This window comes from Ochotona curzoniae, unplaced genomic scaffold, assembly GCF_017591425.1.
Source record: "Ochotona curzoniae isolate NIBS_2020 unplaced genomic scaffold, NIBS_Ocur_1.0 contig_1221, whole genome shotgun sequence".
NCBI classification, from domain to species: Eukaryota; Metazoa; Chordata; class Mammalia; order Lagomorpha; family Ochotonidae; genus Ochotona; species Ochotona curzoniae.
The window spans coordinates 545,086-561,319 of NW_024464993.1; the positions used below are offsets into that span (position 1 = coordinate 545,086).

Sequence of the window (16,234 nt, forward strand, 5' to 3'; positions counted from 1 at the left end):
GTTTCTGCTGGCTTGGCCGGCTCAGCCTTGGGTGGGTCAACACCCTCATCTGCTGATTTTCATCCCAAGTCTTCCTGGGGGTGTTCTCCACTCAGCTTGGTTTTCTGTCTCTTTCACTAGAAAAAACTCGTGGCTTCATCTTGTAGGACCCCTTGTCTTCTCTCCTGCCCCTATTCTCCCTCCTCACACCCGCACCCCCAATTCTGGCTTTCCTCCTGTTGGCGTTCCATGTGTGTATGCCTTTTGGATTCTCTTTCCAGCGTGGAACAACCTTATGCTTATTACTGACCGGACCAGGTTGGAACATGGAGAGTGATGGACAATCATATTCCCTATCTATTGATATTTTATAATAAAATGTGACATATTTATAAAGCAAGGACATTGTCATTATTAATGTCTCAGATGTGGAAAGTCCTGACTGGGGTTCCTGGCACTGGCTGGAACCTCATGGGTGACCCCGAGCAGGAAGGTGCGGAGAGGGAAGGCTGTTTCTATGGTGACCACGAGGGCTTATTTCTGGCACTTCAGCTTATGTTGCTCATATTTGAGTGGTGACAAAAAAAGAAGAAACCATGCCAACCCATTATACACTGTGTTGAGGATATAGAGGTAAGGCATGGTTCCCACCTGACATACAAATAGAAGAAAATCAAAAAGAAATAATTCATCAAGCGTTATCACAAGGCAGGATGACACAGTGAAACACCCCAATTCATTAAGCTCAATATTTATGAGCAGGCATCACACCTATATTTACGATAGTCTGCCCAGTGACCATCCCAGCAGAGCCCTGCCCATCAGACACGTAGCCTTGGCCCTGACTCTCACCAGCAGGCAATGGCAGCTGGCACTGTGGCTGAGAAGCAAGGCCCTTAGCTGGCTGTAAGCCTTCCAGTCTTACCTCCACCCAGGATCAAACAGCAAGTCTGGGGTCACAGCTGGCTGCTTTCACGGCATCCCTACTCAGAGAAAGCCAGAAGCCTGTGGCAGACAGTAATGTTGTACCCGACAATGATGTCACAAAGTCATGTGGTCCTGGCTGCCTGGCCTGGCCTGGGAGCTCTCTCAGGGGCACCCAGAATCTCCCTGCAGAAATACTCCACCTAGGGTGGAACTGCAGCTTAGTCTCATAGAGGAGGAATGCTGGTGTCAGAGGGAGCCCAGCCTTGAGGGTCTGCAGAAAGCCTGAGGCAAGGGGGGTTCCGACAGGAAAGGAGGAAGATGCAGGCATTTGGTTGCCTGGGTGTGTGGCAGCTTTGGTACAGGAGTGTTGGTACAGGAGCTCTGTTAGCTGCTGATTGAAGCTGCAAAGAGAGGAAAAAGTGCATTTGTTGCAAGGTTAAAGTAGGGTCAGACTTACAGTCAGGGGGTAGTGGGGGTGGGAGGGGCAATACTGACATCCATAGAAATGGACAAAAACAAGTCTGGGAGGGACTCAGGCCCCACCCCCCCACCCCCAAAGTAGAAGTATCTCAGCTGGAACCCAGTTAAAAAAGAAAATGTAATGAACATACCCCAGAATCTTAAACACCAAATGCAATTGGCCCCTCCCCTGCCAAGGCACCAGCCAGGCATCCTGGCAGGCGCTTCTCCAGACCCCAGGCCCTGGGCTGTGTAGGTGATGTCTTCCCCTCTCCCCTCTTCTCCTTACTCCTCCCCGGAGTTTGGGCTGGGCCCTCAGTAGCCACAATTACTTAGTGAGCATGGGGCGGGGTTGTACCTGGCAGGCTTCTCACTGCCTACTAGCCTGTGCCCAGGGAGCTCCCTTCTGAACTCACATCAGATTCAGCCTGAATTCGTATCTGTGGTGAGGCACCCAGGCTGGCTTTCCTGGGTGAGCTTCTGGCTGGGTAGATAACAGACCTGGTCTTGTCCCCCTGCAGTGGTCATGAAGAAAGTCCTTGATGCTAGTGCTGGAATTGCTTCTTAGACCCATTTTACAGGTGAGAACGCAGAGAAGGGGCCTTGTTCGGACACACACAGCTCCTGCGGAGCAGAGGGGTGTTTGTGGCATCATGGTTACAGCTGTCTGTCATCCCCTCCTGGAGCCCAGAACCAGTGAGTGCTGGTGCCGTAAGTAGAAGACCAGGCAAGCCAGACCTCACTCTGAGGCACTAACATTCTCTCGCAGGGGCACAGTCACAGCCAAGCAAGAAAGGAATTAAACCAGATATCCTGGGTGAGCTGCCAATGGAAGCCAGAAGTTTGGCTGTCCCTGTGCATGGCTCGCTGCAAGCAGGGAACCCAGCCAGCTCTGCTGACTCCTGTCAAGGCCAGCCTGGACTCCTTCCAGGCACCTCCATGCCATTCCCGCCCCGCCCCGGCTCACCGCTGCAGAACCCAGGAGGCAGTCTAGATGCAAACTGCCCCATGTAGTCCCTCAAGACAAAGAGAGGGAAACCTGCCCCATGCATCCCCGTGCTGCTGCTTCTTTTCTTCCTTTCTTCTTTTCTGGGACCCTGGGAGCTGGCAGCGAACTCCCCACCGCAGCACAAGGAGGCCATGAAAAGTTTGGCAAAGACAAGGGTCCCTGTGTCAAGGCATGCTGCTTAGACATTCTCACTTTCTCAGAAAGCAAACTTGACCGACTTGTTTTTTCCATTTCTGTGGAAGTCAGTATTGCCCCTCCTACTTCCCCACTACCCCCTGACTGCAAATCTGACCCTACTTTAACCTTGCAACAAATCCACCTTTTCCTCTCCTTGCAACTTCAGCCAGCTGCAGCAGCAGCAGTGCAAACACAAATCCTGGGGGTGTGGTCATGGCTGCTGGGTGAATGCTCAAGTGCTCTGAAAATCCTCCATTCCGTCTAATCCTTTGCTCCCTCTTAGAGTCAAGGCCCCGAGGCCAAAGCTGAATTGAACGAAAATATTCCTTCCAGAAAGTGCTGCCTAGATAGAAGACCTCAGCTCTCAGAGCCCCTGCTCGGAGACCGGTGTGGAGGGACCACCCCAGACCCAGGGCTGTGTCAGCTGTGAGGGAAATTACTGAGCAGAGCAAGAGCAATAGCATCTCAGCTCCTCTGGAACTTTCTTGTCTACTAAAACCCTCTGACACACAACTTGCAAAGCCCCTCCACTGGCAGTACAGGCTGCAACACGCTGAGCAGGGGCAGAGAGAACAGGTGCGGTGGGAGAACTGGGCCTGGGTTGGATGAACATGACGGGTTTTGTGGGCTTTTCCTTTGCCCTCTGGGTTCTCCTTGGTGAATCCTTCCTCTGCCCTACACGCATGACCCTCTGCAGCACTGATTTACAATCTATACTGCTGCTCTGTGCCCCCGTCTGTCTCAAACATGTTCAGCTCTTGTTGCAACTCAAGAGCCAAACATGTTTGAGACAGATGCTTGTCTCCGGACAGCTTTTTGAAAAAAATATAATGTCTAGACATTGTGTTATAATGAATGTAATATTCTCCTGTTTCTTTGGTAAGCATTAAAAAAAAGTTTCCTTTATTTATTTGAAAGGCAGAGTGATACAGAGAGTTAGATCTTCCATCCACTGGCTTACTCTCTAGATAGCCACAATGGCCAGGGCTAGGCTAGGAACTCCATCTGGGTTTTCCACATGAATACAGAGGCTCAAACGCTTGGGCCATTCTCTGCTGCTTTTCCAGGCACACTAACAGGGAGCCGAGTCAGAAGTGGAGCAGCTGGGATTCAAACCATTGCTGGACCCAGCACAGTAGCCTAGTGGCTAAGTCCTTACCTTGCATGCACCAGGATCCCATATGGGCACCAGTTCATGGGCTCCACTTCCCATCTAACTCCCTTCTTGCAGCCTGGGAAAGCAGTGGAGTACGGCTCAAAGCCTTGGGACTCTGCACCCGCGTGGGAGACCCAGAAGAGGCTCCTGGTTCCTGGTTTCGGATTGGCTCAGCTCTGGCTGTTGCGGCTGCTTAGGGAGTGAATCATTGGACAGAATATCTCCTTCTCTCTCCTCCTCTCTGTATATCTGACTTTCCAATAAAAACAAATAAATCTTTTTTTTTTATTTTTTTAAAAGTAAGACGGCACAAATTAAGACAACTTTAAAAAAATCCATTGCTCGCTTAACCTGCGGCACCACAGTGCTGACCTTTCAGTAAATATTTTCTGGACCATGTACTGTGCTGAGTCTGAAGACACATCTGTGAACAAAGCAGCGACAGGTTCTGCCCTCCAGGTGTCCGTGTCTGCTGGGGAAGGCACAGAGGAGACACCCAAGGAAAGCAAGCCCCAGGTGTGCAGAGATGTCAGCAGGGCCTTCCCGCTGCCCAGCCTGAAAAGCCACTCTGTTGCCTGGAGGAGAGTCCCTCCCCTTCCCTCCCCTCTCCCCACTCCCACTGACTTCCCAGTGGGGTGCTCCCCTCACCTTGCCACTTTTACTTCTCCTGCTCCAGGGTCCCTCCCATCAAAAGCCAAATAAGATTTCAACATAGCACAGAAAGCACCTGCAGGGGATTACCTAAGGAATGCGGGTATCTGGGCGCTGAGTCAGAGTGTGGGGCAGGGACTGCATCTGTTTTGTTTTTTTGAGAATGCCTCTGTGTGTGTGTGTGTGTGTGTGTGTGTGAGAGAGAGAGAGAGAGAGAGAGAGAGAGAGAGAGAGAGAGAGAGAAACACTCCCATCAGCTGCCTCAGTCTTCACATACCTGCAATGGCCTTAGCTGGGCTGGGGAGCCAGGAACGCCATCCAGGTCTCTTCTGAGGGTTTCTGGGACTCAGTTCCTTGAGCCATCACCCGCTTCCTCCCAGGATCTGCAGCAGCAGGAAGCTGGAGTGAGACATTGGAGTTGGGAGAATTCAACTGTGCTAAAGGCCTGCTGTGGAGGCACCTGTGATGCCTGTGGTTCAGGGCATGCGTGAGCAAGCTCTGCTCTGCCCACCTTAACAGCCCTGTCCTCCCCAGCCCCTAGGCCTCTTCAACCCTGCCTGTTGGAACGTTCCTTCATCATCAAACCTCTTTAAATAATTCTGCACCAACACCATCACCATCTCCTTTTTTCTTGCTCACTGCATAGGCATTTTTTCCACAGGCTGAACCAGAGTAATTCAAGTAATTTGTTTGAAAAGTCCAACACTCCTGTAGGTTTGCTGTGACAACAGCTCATGGGAAAAGCATATTATGTACAAAACTATGGGGTTTCAAAAGCATTTCCCAAGCAAGAAACTTTCTAAAATTTTCTGTCCAAGATCTACATATTTATTTGGAAGGTAGTGTTCTAAGGAGAGGGAGACAGATATCTTCCATCTATTGGTTCACTCTCCAAATGGTCGCAACAGCCAGAGCCGGGCCAGGCTGAAGGCAGGAGCCTGAGCCCTTAGTCAGAGACCTTTACCACAGTTCTCCAAACTCCAGCTCCTCACAGGATCTCCCTTATTTGCTTTGTAACAACTGGAGTATAATTCTTGCCGTCAAAAATGATGTGTGAAATGATGGCGATGTTAATTGGCTTGATTCAATTACCATAAGGTGTATGCATGTATCAAAAAGCATCATACTCACTTTAGATAGATACAATTTCAATTTCTCCATTCTACCTTAATGAAGTTGACATGGGGAATAGAAATTAGGTTAAATTTTGAAACAAAAGAAACAATTAATTTAAAAAATACTGTTCACAGCTAAAAATTATTGAAATGCAACTTACAAAATGTGTCCAAATGTTATCACACAGGTTGATTAACATTTTGAAGGATTTATTTATTTTAATTTGGAAGGCAAAGTTACAAAAGAAGAGACAGAGAGAAAGAGAGAGAGAAAGATCCTCTATCTGCTGGTTCACTTCCTAGCTTTAATAACCAGAGTTGAGCCAATCCAAATCCAGGAGCCAGGAGCCTCTTCTTGGTTTCCCACATGGTTGTAGGAGCCCAAGGACTTCATCCTGCCACTTTCCCAGGTGAGTTAACAGAGAACTGGATCAGAAGTGGAGCATCTGGGACTCAAACCAGTGTCTGCATGGGATACTGGCAACGTAGGTGGAGGCTTATGCCACAATGCGGGCCCCCTGACCTGATATTGTTAAATCTTTAAAATAGGATGCACATTTAAGTTAATGCTAATTACCTTATTTCTTTTGGAAAGATTGAATTAGTGATTTATCTCTTCAGCAGTGTCTTCCACAAGTCTGTGTAAGGCTTAGGCAGTTTCCTGTGGGGGACACTGTCATGGCGGAGATGAGGGAGACAGGCTGCCTTTCTGAACAGCGCTCTGTGTCTGTGGCACTGACAAGTGGCACAGGGAGTGGCAGGCAGGTTGGGGCCACAGAGGGAGGCGCTTCTGTAAGACCTGCGCTTGGCTTTCCTTTTGTCCTTCCTGGCCTCCCTAGGAGTGACTGCTGTGCTATAACCCAGGGCCCCGAAGCAAGAGACCTGCCTGTTGAATTAGAGAAAAGTCTGCTTTTTATGTGCCGTCCTCTCCTCTACAAAGACAGAGGTGACCTGAACATCACTTGACTCCTAGAGACAGGGACTTCAGTGACTCAGGCTATGGTGAGCAGCAGGTCCCCCAGACTGGGTTTTACAAAGATTGGTCCTGCAGATAAGTGCTGGCTTTATTTTTGTGATGATATGGACATTTAAAGACTGCCATTTTTTCATATTTTTTGGAGGGGACCAGCACCATGGTGTCTTAGGTTAAGTCTCTGCTTGTGATACAAGTATTACATATGGGTTCTGGTCCATGTCCCACTCACATAGGTACAAAGGCTCAAGAGAAAAGAACCAGAAACAAGATCACAGAGAGCCTGGCCAAGAGGGCATCAGAGAAACAGACAATGGTTCTGGAGGAGAGTGCAGCTTTGACAGGTATCAAAGGGTAATCCCTGAGCTTGACAGGGTCATGGCCTCCAGGGCAGGGGATCCTAGGGGAGGAAGCCCAGAGCAAGTCCTCTCTGATTCCCCGTGTACAGGTCACAACCTGTGCGCCTCTGGGTTTGGACGTTTCCTCTTGTTTCTTCATGATGTATCATGACCCAGAAGAGGAAGAAAGGTATTATGACAGCTTACAGAAACCAAAACTGTGGTGTTCGGGAAGCCAGATGACACGCTCCCTTGTTTATCTGTTTGGACAATCTAGCCCTTCCTTTTCTCCCTTATTATTACATGTGTCTCATATGCTAAGCTTTGTTCTGAGTAACTTTAAATAAACTATCACCAAATGACCAAAACAGCCCTTGGAGAACTACTTTTCTGGCAATAAGGTAAATAAGGCACACAGGTCACTCCTATCAATGAAAGCAACAAATATTTGTAGACAAAATACTTTAGATAAAAAGCTTTTTAATTATACTAGTTGGCTCAATGGTGGGTACTGTTTACTCTAAAGATCTACCCATTTGAAAGGAAGAGGCAGAGAAAGAGAGAGAGAGAGAGAGAGAGAGAGAGAGAGAGAGAGAGAGAGAGAGAGAGGAGAGATCTTTTATACACTTATTTGTTCTTCAAATAACCCCACCAGGGCTGTGCCAGGCTGCAGCCAGGAGACAGCAACTTCTTCGTCTCCCATGTTGGTGTAGGTTTTGAACCATCCTCCACTGCTTTCCCAGACCATAGATTGAAAATGTAGTAGCTGAGACTCAAACTGGTACCAATTTGGGATGCCAGTACTGAAAGGCTACATCTTAGCCTGTAATGCCAGCCCCTGATGAGTGATACTTAAATAAGTAACTGACAGAAGGAAGAAACTCACAGAGCCCAGAGAGCCCTGAGTCAGCTTTTGCTGAGGGGATTCGCTGCATCTCTTGAACTTGAGCTCAGGACTGTCTTTTGGCAACTTCTTACTGCTTAGCATAGAGGTGGAGCACAGGGCTGGCACAGAGTGGAGTCAAGCAGGAGAGTCTAAATAAACCAGAGGCCTAAAAGGGCTTAGCCTTCACTGTGTGGTTAAACAAAAAACTACATTGTCCACCTCACGCAATGGGATCTGTGAGGAACAAGTGTCTCTTAGCTCAGCACCAAGTATTGGGGGCTTAAAAAAAACCTCTCTCATCAGGGTTGTTAGTTACAAAAGCTTCATCTGGGTTTGCAACTTCAAATCACACAGATTGAGTGGCTGTTGATTCAAATATTTCCGTCTTCCAGGATATAGAACCCTAATGGGAAGTGTTTCAGCTATAAGGGCTCCACTCACAAGCAATGCTGCATTGAAAAGAGCTTGGGGATCTCATTTCCTTCCCATATGAAGACAGGCAGAGAGAGAGAGAGACAGAGAGAGGGGGACAGCAATTAAAATGAGACAGGAGACAGAAAGACAGTAAGAGGGAAAGGGAGAGATCATCCATCTGCTGGCTCACTTCCTAATGGTCACAATGGTCAGGGTCAGGCCACAGTGGTCAGGGAGAGGGAGGGGGATGCCTCCGGTGGAAGGTTGAAAAGAACCCTCACCCTTTTGTTTGCAGTGAGTCTGGGGGTAACTTGCTCCTGTACCCTAAACCCCCTCCCTGTGCCCACAGCCCAGAGACCCTGTCCTTGTTTCCAGATGGTTCCTCCACCCCAGGAGGCACAGGTGCTGGAGGCTTCTGTCCTCACAGTGGTGAATGTGAAAAGAGCTGGCACCTTTAAGAGGTGGGGCCCAGTGAATGGTGATTAGGCCTTTGGAAGGGATTTGTGTTTTCCTCAAGGAGCTGTAAAGAAGCAGGTCCTTAGGAGGGCACCTGACCTGTCCCTGAACCTCTCTTGTCTCCTGTCTCACTGGTGAGCCCGCCCTCTGGTGCAGGCACATGTTGCACCCACTGGGGCCAAGCAGATGGGGGTATCCAGGTTCCGGCTTCCAACCTCCTTAGCTGTAAATGAGCCTCCGCTTTGCAACAAGCACTTTGTCACCGAAACCCAAACTGCACCAACACCCCTAAGTCTCTTCCGCTGTTCACTCCACAGGCAAACCCAGAAAAACCCCACTTGTGTTCTGGCCCTTGCCCAAGGGCCAGATCTCCACGTACTGTTCGCTTTTGAGCCTCACATCCCTGTTAGTTTCAAGGCTAAGATCTGGTCCCCCTTAGCTGCATTCATGAGGGCTTGCTTCTTCCGTGGCTGGAGCAGGTCCATGGTGAGTCCCTGGCCAGGCAACAGGTTTCTACTGCCATCCCTGCCCCTGAGGGTGGGTCTCCTCCACTCTTAAAACTTGATCTCTTTATTCTTTTCTACTTCCTGCTGCAGCCCAGCCCAAAGCCCTGCCTGAAGTGATCATGTCATTCTCCCTTCTCACCTTCCTCCTGACCCACCCCCCAACCTTGGTCTATACCTCCCCAAGCTCAGTACTGCTTTGTCACCTGCTCACAGCTGGCAAAACGTCAGCTCCTCTGCCCAACCCCTTCCCAGCCCATGGGAAGCTATAAAGGCCCCTGCGTTCCTTCACAGTTGGGCAAGAGGCACAACATTGCACAGAGGAAGCAAAAGGAACCCTAGCATCTGGCCCCTTGCCTGCTGACCTGCAGCTCAGAGTTCTTCCCAAGAGCAAAGCTTTAGGAGACCCAAGCCCCCAGAAGTGCCAGCCTTTACCTTTCTCAAGACCATCTAGGTCTCAACTACATCTGGGATCCAAGCACCTTGCTTTGCAGCTGTAAAGAGGCAAATGATGATGAAGAAAAGCAATGTCCTTCTTACGTATTGGTTACTCTTGTGTCTCCTACTTTTAACACTTGGTAAGTCCTTTTATTTAACACTGGGTGCTCTGAGAACCTTTTCAGCATAGTAGGAGATGTGACTGCAGCCAGGACTAGCTGGCTCTTCTCCCAGGAATCCTTTTCCTCTTATCACCTCTGTCTAGCATTGTATCACCAAGGAGGCGATTAGAACGCATCGGTTAAGACTGTGGGCTCCAGTCTCAGGCGGTCCAGGTGAACAAATCAGCGCTGCACCTGTGAACTGTGGCCTTGAGGTGAATGGCTCTTCCAGGGTCTCCATGTCTGTGCCTGTGAAATTTGTGAGATAGTTGGGATTTAAAGAGAAGAGTTGACTATTTTGAAAAATTACTTCTCTATGCTCTGAACGATTTCACTACTTAACCCTGATTCGACATCAGCCTGAGTCAGCCTCAGACCAAGGAGAAAAGTATTTCTGAAGCAAAAGGCGCTCCCATCCCATTTCCACAGCTCTGATACCCTATGCTTAAATGGGAAGCATGCATCTTTTTAAAATTGGAAATGCAGACTTACAGAGAGGAGAGACAGAAATATCGTTCAACTGCTGGCTCACTCTCCAAATGGTCGCAAAGGCCAGAGCTGAACCAACTCAAAGCCAGGAGCCTGGAGCTTCTTCTGGGGCCTTCCATGTGAGAGCAGGGGCCCACGGCATTGGACCATCCTCTGCTGCTTTTCCAGAAGTGCAGCAACTGGGGCATGAATCAGCGTCCACATGAGATGCCAGCCCTTGGAGGTGGATGATTAGCTGGTGGAGCCAACGTGCTGGCCTTTAAAGCATGTATCTTAAAGAACAGATCCTAAGCCCAGTGTGGTAGCCTAGTGGCATAAGTCCTCATCTTGCATGCACTGGGATCCCACATGGGAGCTGATTCTAATCCTGGCAGCCACATTTCCCATCCAGCTCCCTACTTGCGGCCTGGGAAAGCAGTTGAGGATGACCCAAAGCCTTGGGACCCTGCACCCATGTGGGAGATCCAGAAGAGGCTCTGGGCTCCTAGTTTTAGATTGGTGCAGCTCCAGCCATTACGGCTGCTTGGACAATGAATCAACAGATGGAAGATCTTCTTCTCTGTCTTTCCTCCTCTCTGTTTATCTGACTTTCCAATAAAAATAGAATAAATCTTAAGAAAAAAAAAGAATAGATCCTTATGAATTATTATTGTCCTATAAAATGGACTAGTTAATTCTTTCTTCCCTAAACTCCTAGATCAGCTCTACCTATCCCCTCTCCACTTGTCCCTCCTATTTCTGGTTACCCTGATCTCTTGTTATTTTTTGTTCATGCTCTGACCTTTACATAAATTGTACCTCACTGCTGCTTTTTGGGAAGCCCTACCCAAATAGAGCTAGTTTCTAATCCTGTTAGTTCCAATAAGTCTAAGGAACACATTTGCTGGGTGAAGTGCTGGGTACCTATGTTCTGGTTAGTACTGAAGTGAGTCATAGTTGAACGGAAAGCTTCAGGCTGCCCTGATGGTGAGAGGCGAAAACAAGGCCCAGCTTAGCTCCCAGATGTTGGAGACCTCCCCCCTGTCTGTAGGCGAGGGTTTGCAGCTCTTAATACTAGAAGATCGTATGCATGTGAGCTACTGAAATTCACCTTTGCCAGAGCTGCAGCAGCCCTTGGAACTTCATAGCATTTGGAACCACCTGGGCCTGGGAAATACCTGGACCCCACCTGAAATTCTGCTTTACTTCCTTTGGAACCTGGGAAACTATGTATTCAACAAGTTTGCCCAGGCGATTCGGATGCAGATTTTTCCAGAAGCATTTTCTACAAGGGAACAGCACTATTTTTTTTTAAAGATTTATTTTATTTTTAGCAGAAAGGCAGATCAGATTTATGGAGAGAAGAAGAGACAGAAAGAACTTCCATCTGCTGTTTCACTCCCCAAATGGCTACAGCGCTCAAACTGTCAATCCAAACCCAGAGGCCAGGAGTTTCTTTAGGGTCTCCCACATGGGAGAAGGGTCCCAAGACCTTGGGTCATCCTCTACTGCTTTACCAGTCCATAAGTAGAGAGCTGGATGGGCATGAAACAGTAGGGACATGAACTGGTACCTGTATGGGATGCTGGCACTCACAAGATGAGGATTTAGCCATTGAATCATTGGGCTGAGCCTGAGCAGTACTATTTTAAGAAAGAATTAATCAAAATCTACTAGTTTCGCCTTCCTACAGTGTCTTTAATACCATATGTATATTGGATCTTGTAAAAGAGAACTTGCAATAAGCTTATCTACCAGTAACTCTAGGTCACAGGATTTGGCCATCCGGGCTATGTGGGAGAGTGATTTACCTTACTTAGTCCTTGAAAGTATAGATTCAACAGTCAGGGTAAAATTGTTGTTATAGATGTTACTAGCTGTATAAAGTTAGACAAGTGCCAATATTTTTGATCAGTAACTACATAATTTCTGTAAGTGATAATATTATATACGTACAGAGTTAAAACTGCATTAAATAACATTATTCATGTGATGACTAAAGAGTATATTGAATGGGGGAGGGGTATGGGAGGGGTGGGGGGAATCCCCAGTGCCTATAAAACTGTACTACATAATACAATGTAAGCAACAATAAAAAAAAAAAAGAGTATATTGAAAATATATGCAATATGTATTTGTCATTATACATGATTAGGATTAACTTATAATGAGGTTGGCATGCTTAGCAATATTGGGCCAAATCCTATTACCTATTACCTTAGGTGAAACCAGCACAAGCCTTGCCAGTACAACCAACACAGCCTCAACTGGGACCAGCACAGCCACCAACACTGCACCTAGCGTAACCTCAAGTGGGACCAGCATAGCTACAAACACTACAACCAACACAGCCTCAAGTGGGACCAGCACAGCCACCACTACAGCACCCAGCACAGCCTCAAGCGGGACCAGCACAGCCTCAAGTGGGACCAGCACAGCCACCACCACAGCACCCAGCACAGCCTCAAGCGGGACCAGCACAGCCTCAAGTGGGACCAGCACAGCCTTGAGTGAGACCAGCACAGCCACCACCACTGCACCCAGCACAGCCTCAAGTGGGACCAGCACAGCCTCGAGTGAGACCAGCACAACCTCAAGCGGGACCAGCACAGCCACCACCACTGCACCCAGCACAGCCTCAAGCGGGACCAGCACAGCCTCAAGCGGGACCAGCACAGCCACCACCACTGCACCCAGCACAGCCTCTAGTGGGACCAGCACGGCCAGCAACAGTGCACCCAGCACAGCCCCAAGCGGGACCAGCACAGCTTCAAGCGGGACCAGCACAGCCACCAACAGTCCACCTAGCACAGCCTCTATTGGGACCAGCACAGCCACCACCACAGCACTCAGCACAGCCTCAAGTGGGACCAGCACAGCCTCTATTGGGACCAGCACAGCCACCACCACTGCACCCAGCACATTCTTAAGTGGGACCAGCACAGCCTCAAGTGGGACCAGCACAGCTTCGAGTGAGACCAGCACAGCCTCAAGCAGGACCAGCACAGCCTCAAGTGGGACCAGCACGGCCACCCACAGTGCACCCAGCACAGCCTTGAGTGAGACCAGCACAGCCACCACCACAGCACCCAGCACAGCCTCAAGCAAGACCAACACAGCTACAAACACTGCACCCAGCACATTCTTAAGTGGGACCAGCACAGCACCCAGCACAGCCTCAAATGAGACCAGCACAGCCTCAAGTGAGACCAGCACAGCCACCAACAGTGCATCCCACACAACCTCTAGTGGGACCAGCACAGCCTCAAATGGGACCATCATAGCCACCCACAGTGCATCCCACACAGCCTCTAGTGGGACCAGCACAGCCTCAAGTGGGACCAGCACAACCACCAACAGTGCATCAAGCACAGCCTCAAGTGGGACCAGCACAACCTCTAATACCACATCCAGCATACATTCAGATGGAAAAAGCACAGCCTCAAGTGGGACCACCGCAGTCTCCAACCTTGTATCTAGTGTGAGCTCTGGCCCATCTGCTTCCACTGGACTGTCTACCACCTCCAACACAATCAGCACAAACAGTACTACTTCGCCAAAGCCTAGTAGTTCCCTGGAGCCATTGGAAATCACCCTCATCACCCTGTTCACAGTTGTGGTGGCCGTGGGACTCTTTGCTGGACTCTTCTATTTCATTGTGAGTTCCTAAGAGGATAAGGACTGAAGGGAGGAGTGTCAGGGGTGGTGGGGGTGGGGAGATTCTAGAGCAGTCAGTGGGGAAGCCTTGGGAAAGATACAGTTCTCAAACCAGTGATTCTTCCTTTTCTAGAGAGAATGCCTGTCCCTGAGAAGCACTTTTGACGCAGCTCTCTATCGCCCCCACTTCTCCAATCCTGGCGGGGGCCCACCAAGACATAACGGAGTCCACCACAGACCTCGGTGGAGCACTGACAGGTTCTGGAGGAGACCAGGATCTCCGGAAACCATGGAGATGGACGGGAGACACCACGGGCCCTGAGGGCCACCTCTTCACCTGGGGAGTCAGCAACCTGAGCTGCCTTTTGTTCATCCCCAGTGACTCCTCATGGCATTGTTGGAGTCCCTGACACTTCCTCCCCTCTCTTGTCTTTACCACGAAGAGGATGATACACTGGTCATTAAGCTAAAAAATAAATACATCCAATACAGCTGACCACACTCACCCATGTGTGCCCACAATGCTGAGTAGAATTTCTCAGTTTTCTGAGAGACCCCCCCCCCCATTCTGAAATCCACCCACCGACCCAAATCTCCCTGTGGAGGTTAAAAGTAAAAGTCAGTAGAACTTGTTTGTGTCGGTGCAACTCCATTTTCTAATCCTTCTCGCTCCAGGCAGGACTCCTGTGCATCTCTAAGACTCATTCAAATCGGCAGAGAGGGCAGGTGGCGAGGTTCTGTGGGCTCTTTGCTTAGTTAGGCCCTTGGATAATAGAGACAAGGGTGTGGCACAAGGACAGCCAGGAGCCCAGCAAGATGAAGATCGTGGGGACAGGGTGTGTCCATTCAAAGACACAGTTTCCAGGGCACTTCAGGTACTTATGGAGCTGGTCTGTTTGTTGGGACAGGGATGCTAGCTAACACCGGCCTCTGAGTGCTCTCTTGTGGCTCCTGTTTTCCCAAGGGAAAGACTTTCTGGCCTGCTAAGATCTCACCTCTAAAGGATATGGGCAGAGGCCCGTGGTGGGGGCAGGCCTGAGAGTCTTGTACCTCCACGTGCATGTCTTCCTTCTGTGGGTCTAGGGAGAAGGTTGCTGGATGCTCCAGGCCTTGGAGGATGGGGAGAGCTGTTTTGGAGGTTCAGTGGCTCTGAATCCACTGAGAGGTGTGAAGGGATGACAGAGCCCTCAGGAGAGAGTTTGCAGTTCACTGGTGGCTTCACCCCAGTTCAAATCAGTGGAATCTGCTCTGTTTTCCAACACTAGTGGGCTTTTTCTAGGGTCTGCAAACCTAACTGCTATAGCTTATCATGTAGGTCACGTTGAGCCACAAGTGGGCAACCACTATCACCATCATTATCATTATGTCAAGGGAGGGACCTAGCACTCAGAAAGAGAAGCCAAATTGAATACCCAAAAAGATGCCTTTCACTAGAGGGGCCTGTGGAAAGCATCTTGTGAAAGATATGGAAATAAGTAAGTTCAGGCAAGAGGATCCAATCAGATCCCTAAAAACATATAACTAATTATGTATGTAATATGTATTATGTATATTATACAAAATGTAAATATACAAATATGTAAATGGATATTCAAGTTTCAAATTTTAGTAGATTATAGGAGACTGGACTCTGTTGAGAATATTAGCAAGATATTTGGAAGAGCAAGCAGGGATGCTAGTTCAATTAGCCACATCAATACAGGGATGAAAGTCAGTCAGAAAACCTAGCCCCTGGGGGGGCGGGGGCTAAGATCCAGGAGGACTAAGCTGCAAGTATAAGGATCAAAACTCAAGAGAAGGGATCCTTATGATGGCTCAGAGGCTAAATCCATACCTTACAAGTGCAGGTATTCTTTATGGGCCCCAGTCCTAGCTGCTCCACTTCCTGTATAGCTCCCTGCTTGTGGCCTGAGAAAGCAGCAGAGGATGGCCCAAAGCCTTGGAAGCCTGCACTCATGTGGGAGACCTGGAAGAAGTTCCTGGATTCCAGCTTCGGATCTGCACAGCACCAGCCATTACAGTCACTTGGGGAGTGAATCATCGGACAGAATAATCTTCCTCTCTGTCTCTCCCTCTCTCTGTATATCTGACTTTGTGATAAAAATAAAAAATAAATCTTTAAAAAACAAAAAGAAGGAGTCAGCCCTCAGGCTCCTGGCTTCAGACCGACTCAGTTCTGGTTGTTGTGGCCACTTGGGGAGCAAAATAGTCGATGGAAAGTCTTTCTGTTTCTCCTTCTCTCTGTAAATCTGCCTTTCTGATAAAAATAAACAAATCTTAAAAAAAAAAACACACTGAGAAGAAATGGGATAGAGGAAGAAAAGGAACTATTATGAAGGAAGATTTGGGTTTATAGATAGAAAGGTATAACTCTGAAATGCACTGAAAATCATGATTTACACATTTTAGACAGGTGATCTATATGATATGTAAATTATATCTCAAGAAGGCGGTTAAAACAGGGGCA

The 16,234-nt window shown here is 48.7% G+C and overlaps 1 protein-coding gene across 1 annotated transcript; it reads left to right on the top strand.

Moving 5' to 3' along the window:
* Positions 1–450: 450 nt before the first annotated feature.
* MUC21 (mucin 21, cell surface associated) lies at positions 451–14,518 on the top strand. Its single transcript, XM_040997130.1, has 3 exons — positions 451–472; positions 12,333–13,768; positions 13,901–14,518. The coding sequence occupies exons 1-3, from the start codon at positions 451–453 to the stop codon at positions 14,087–14,089; spliced, it is 1,647 nt and encodes a 548-aa protein (XP_040853064.1). The 3' UTR covers positions 14,090–14,518.
* Positions 14,519–16,234: the final 1,716 nt, after the last annotated feature.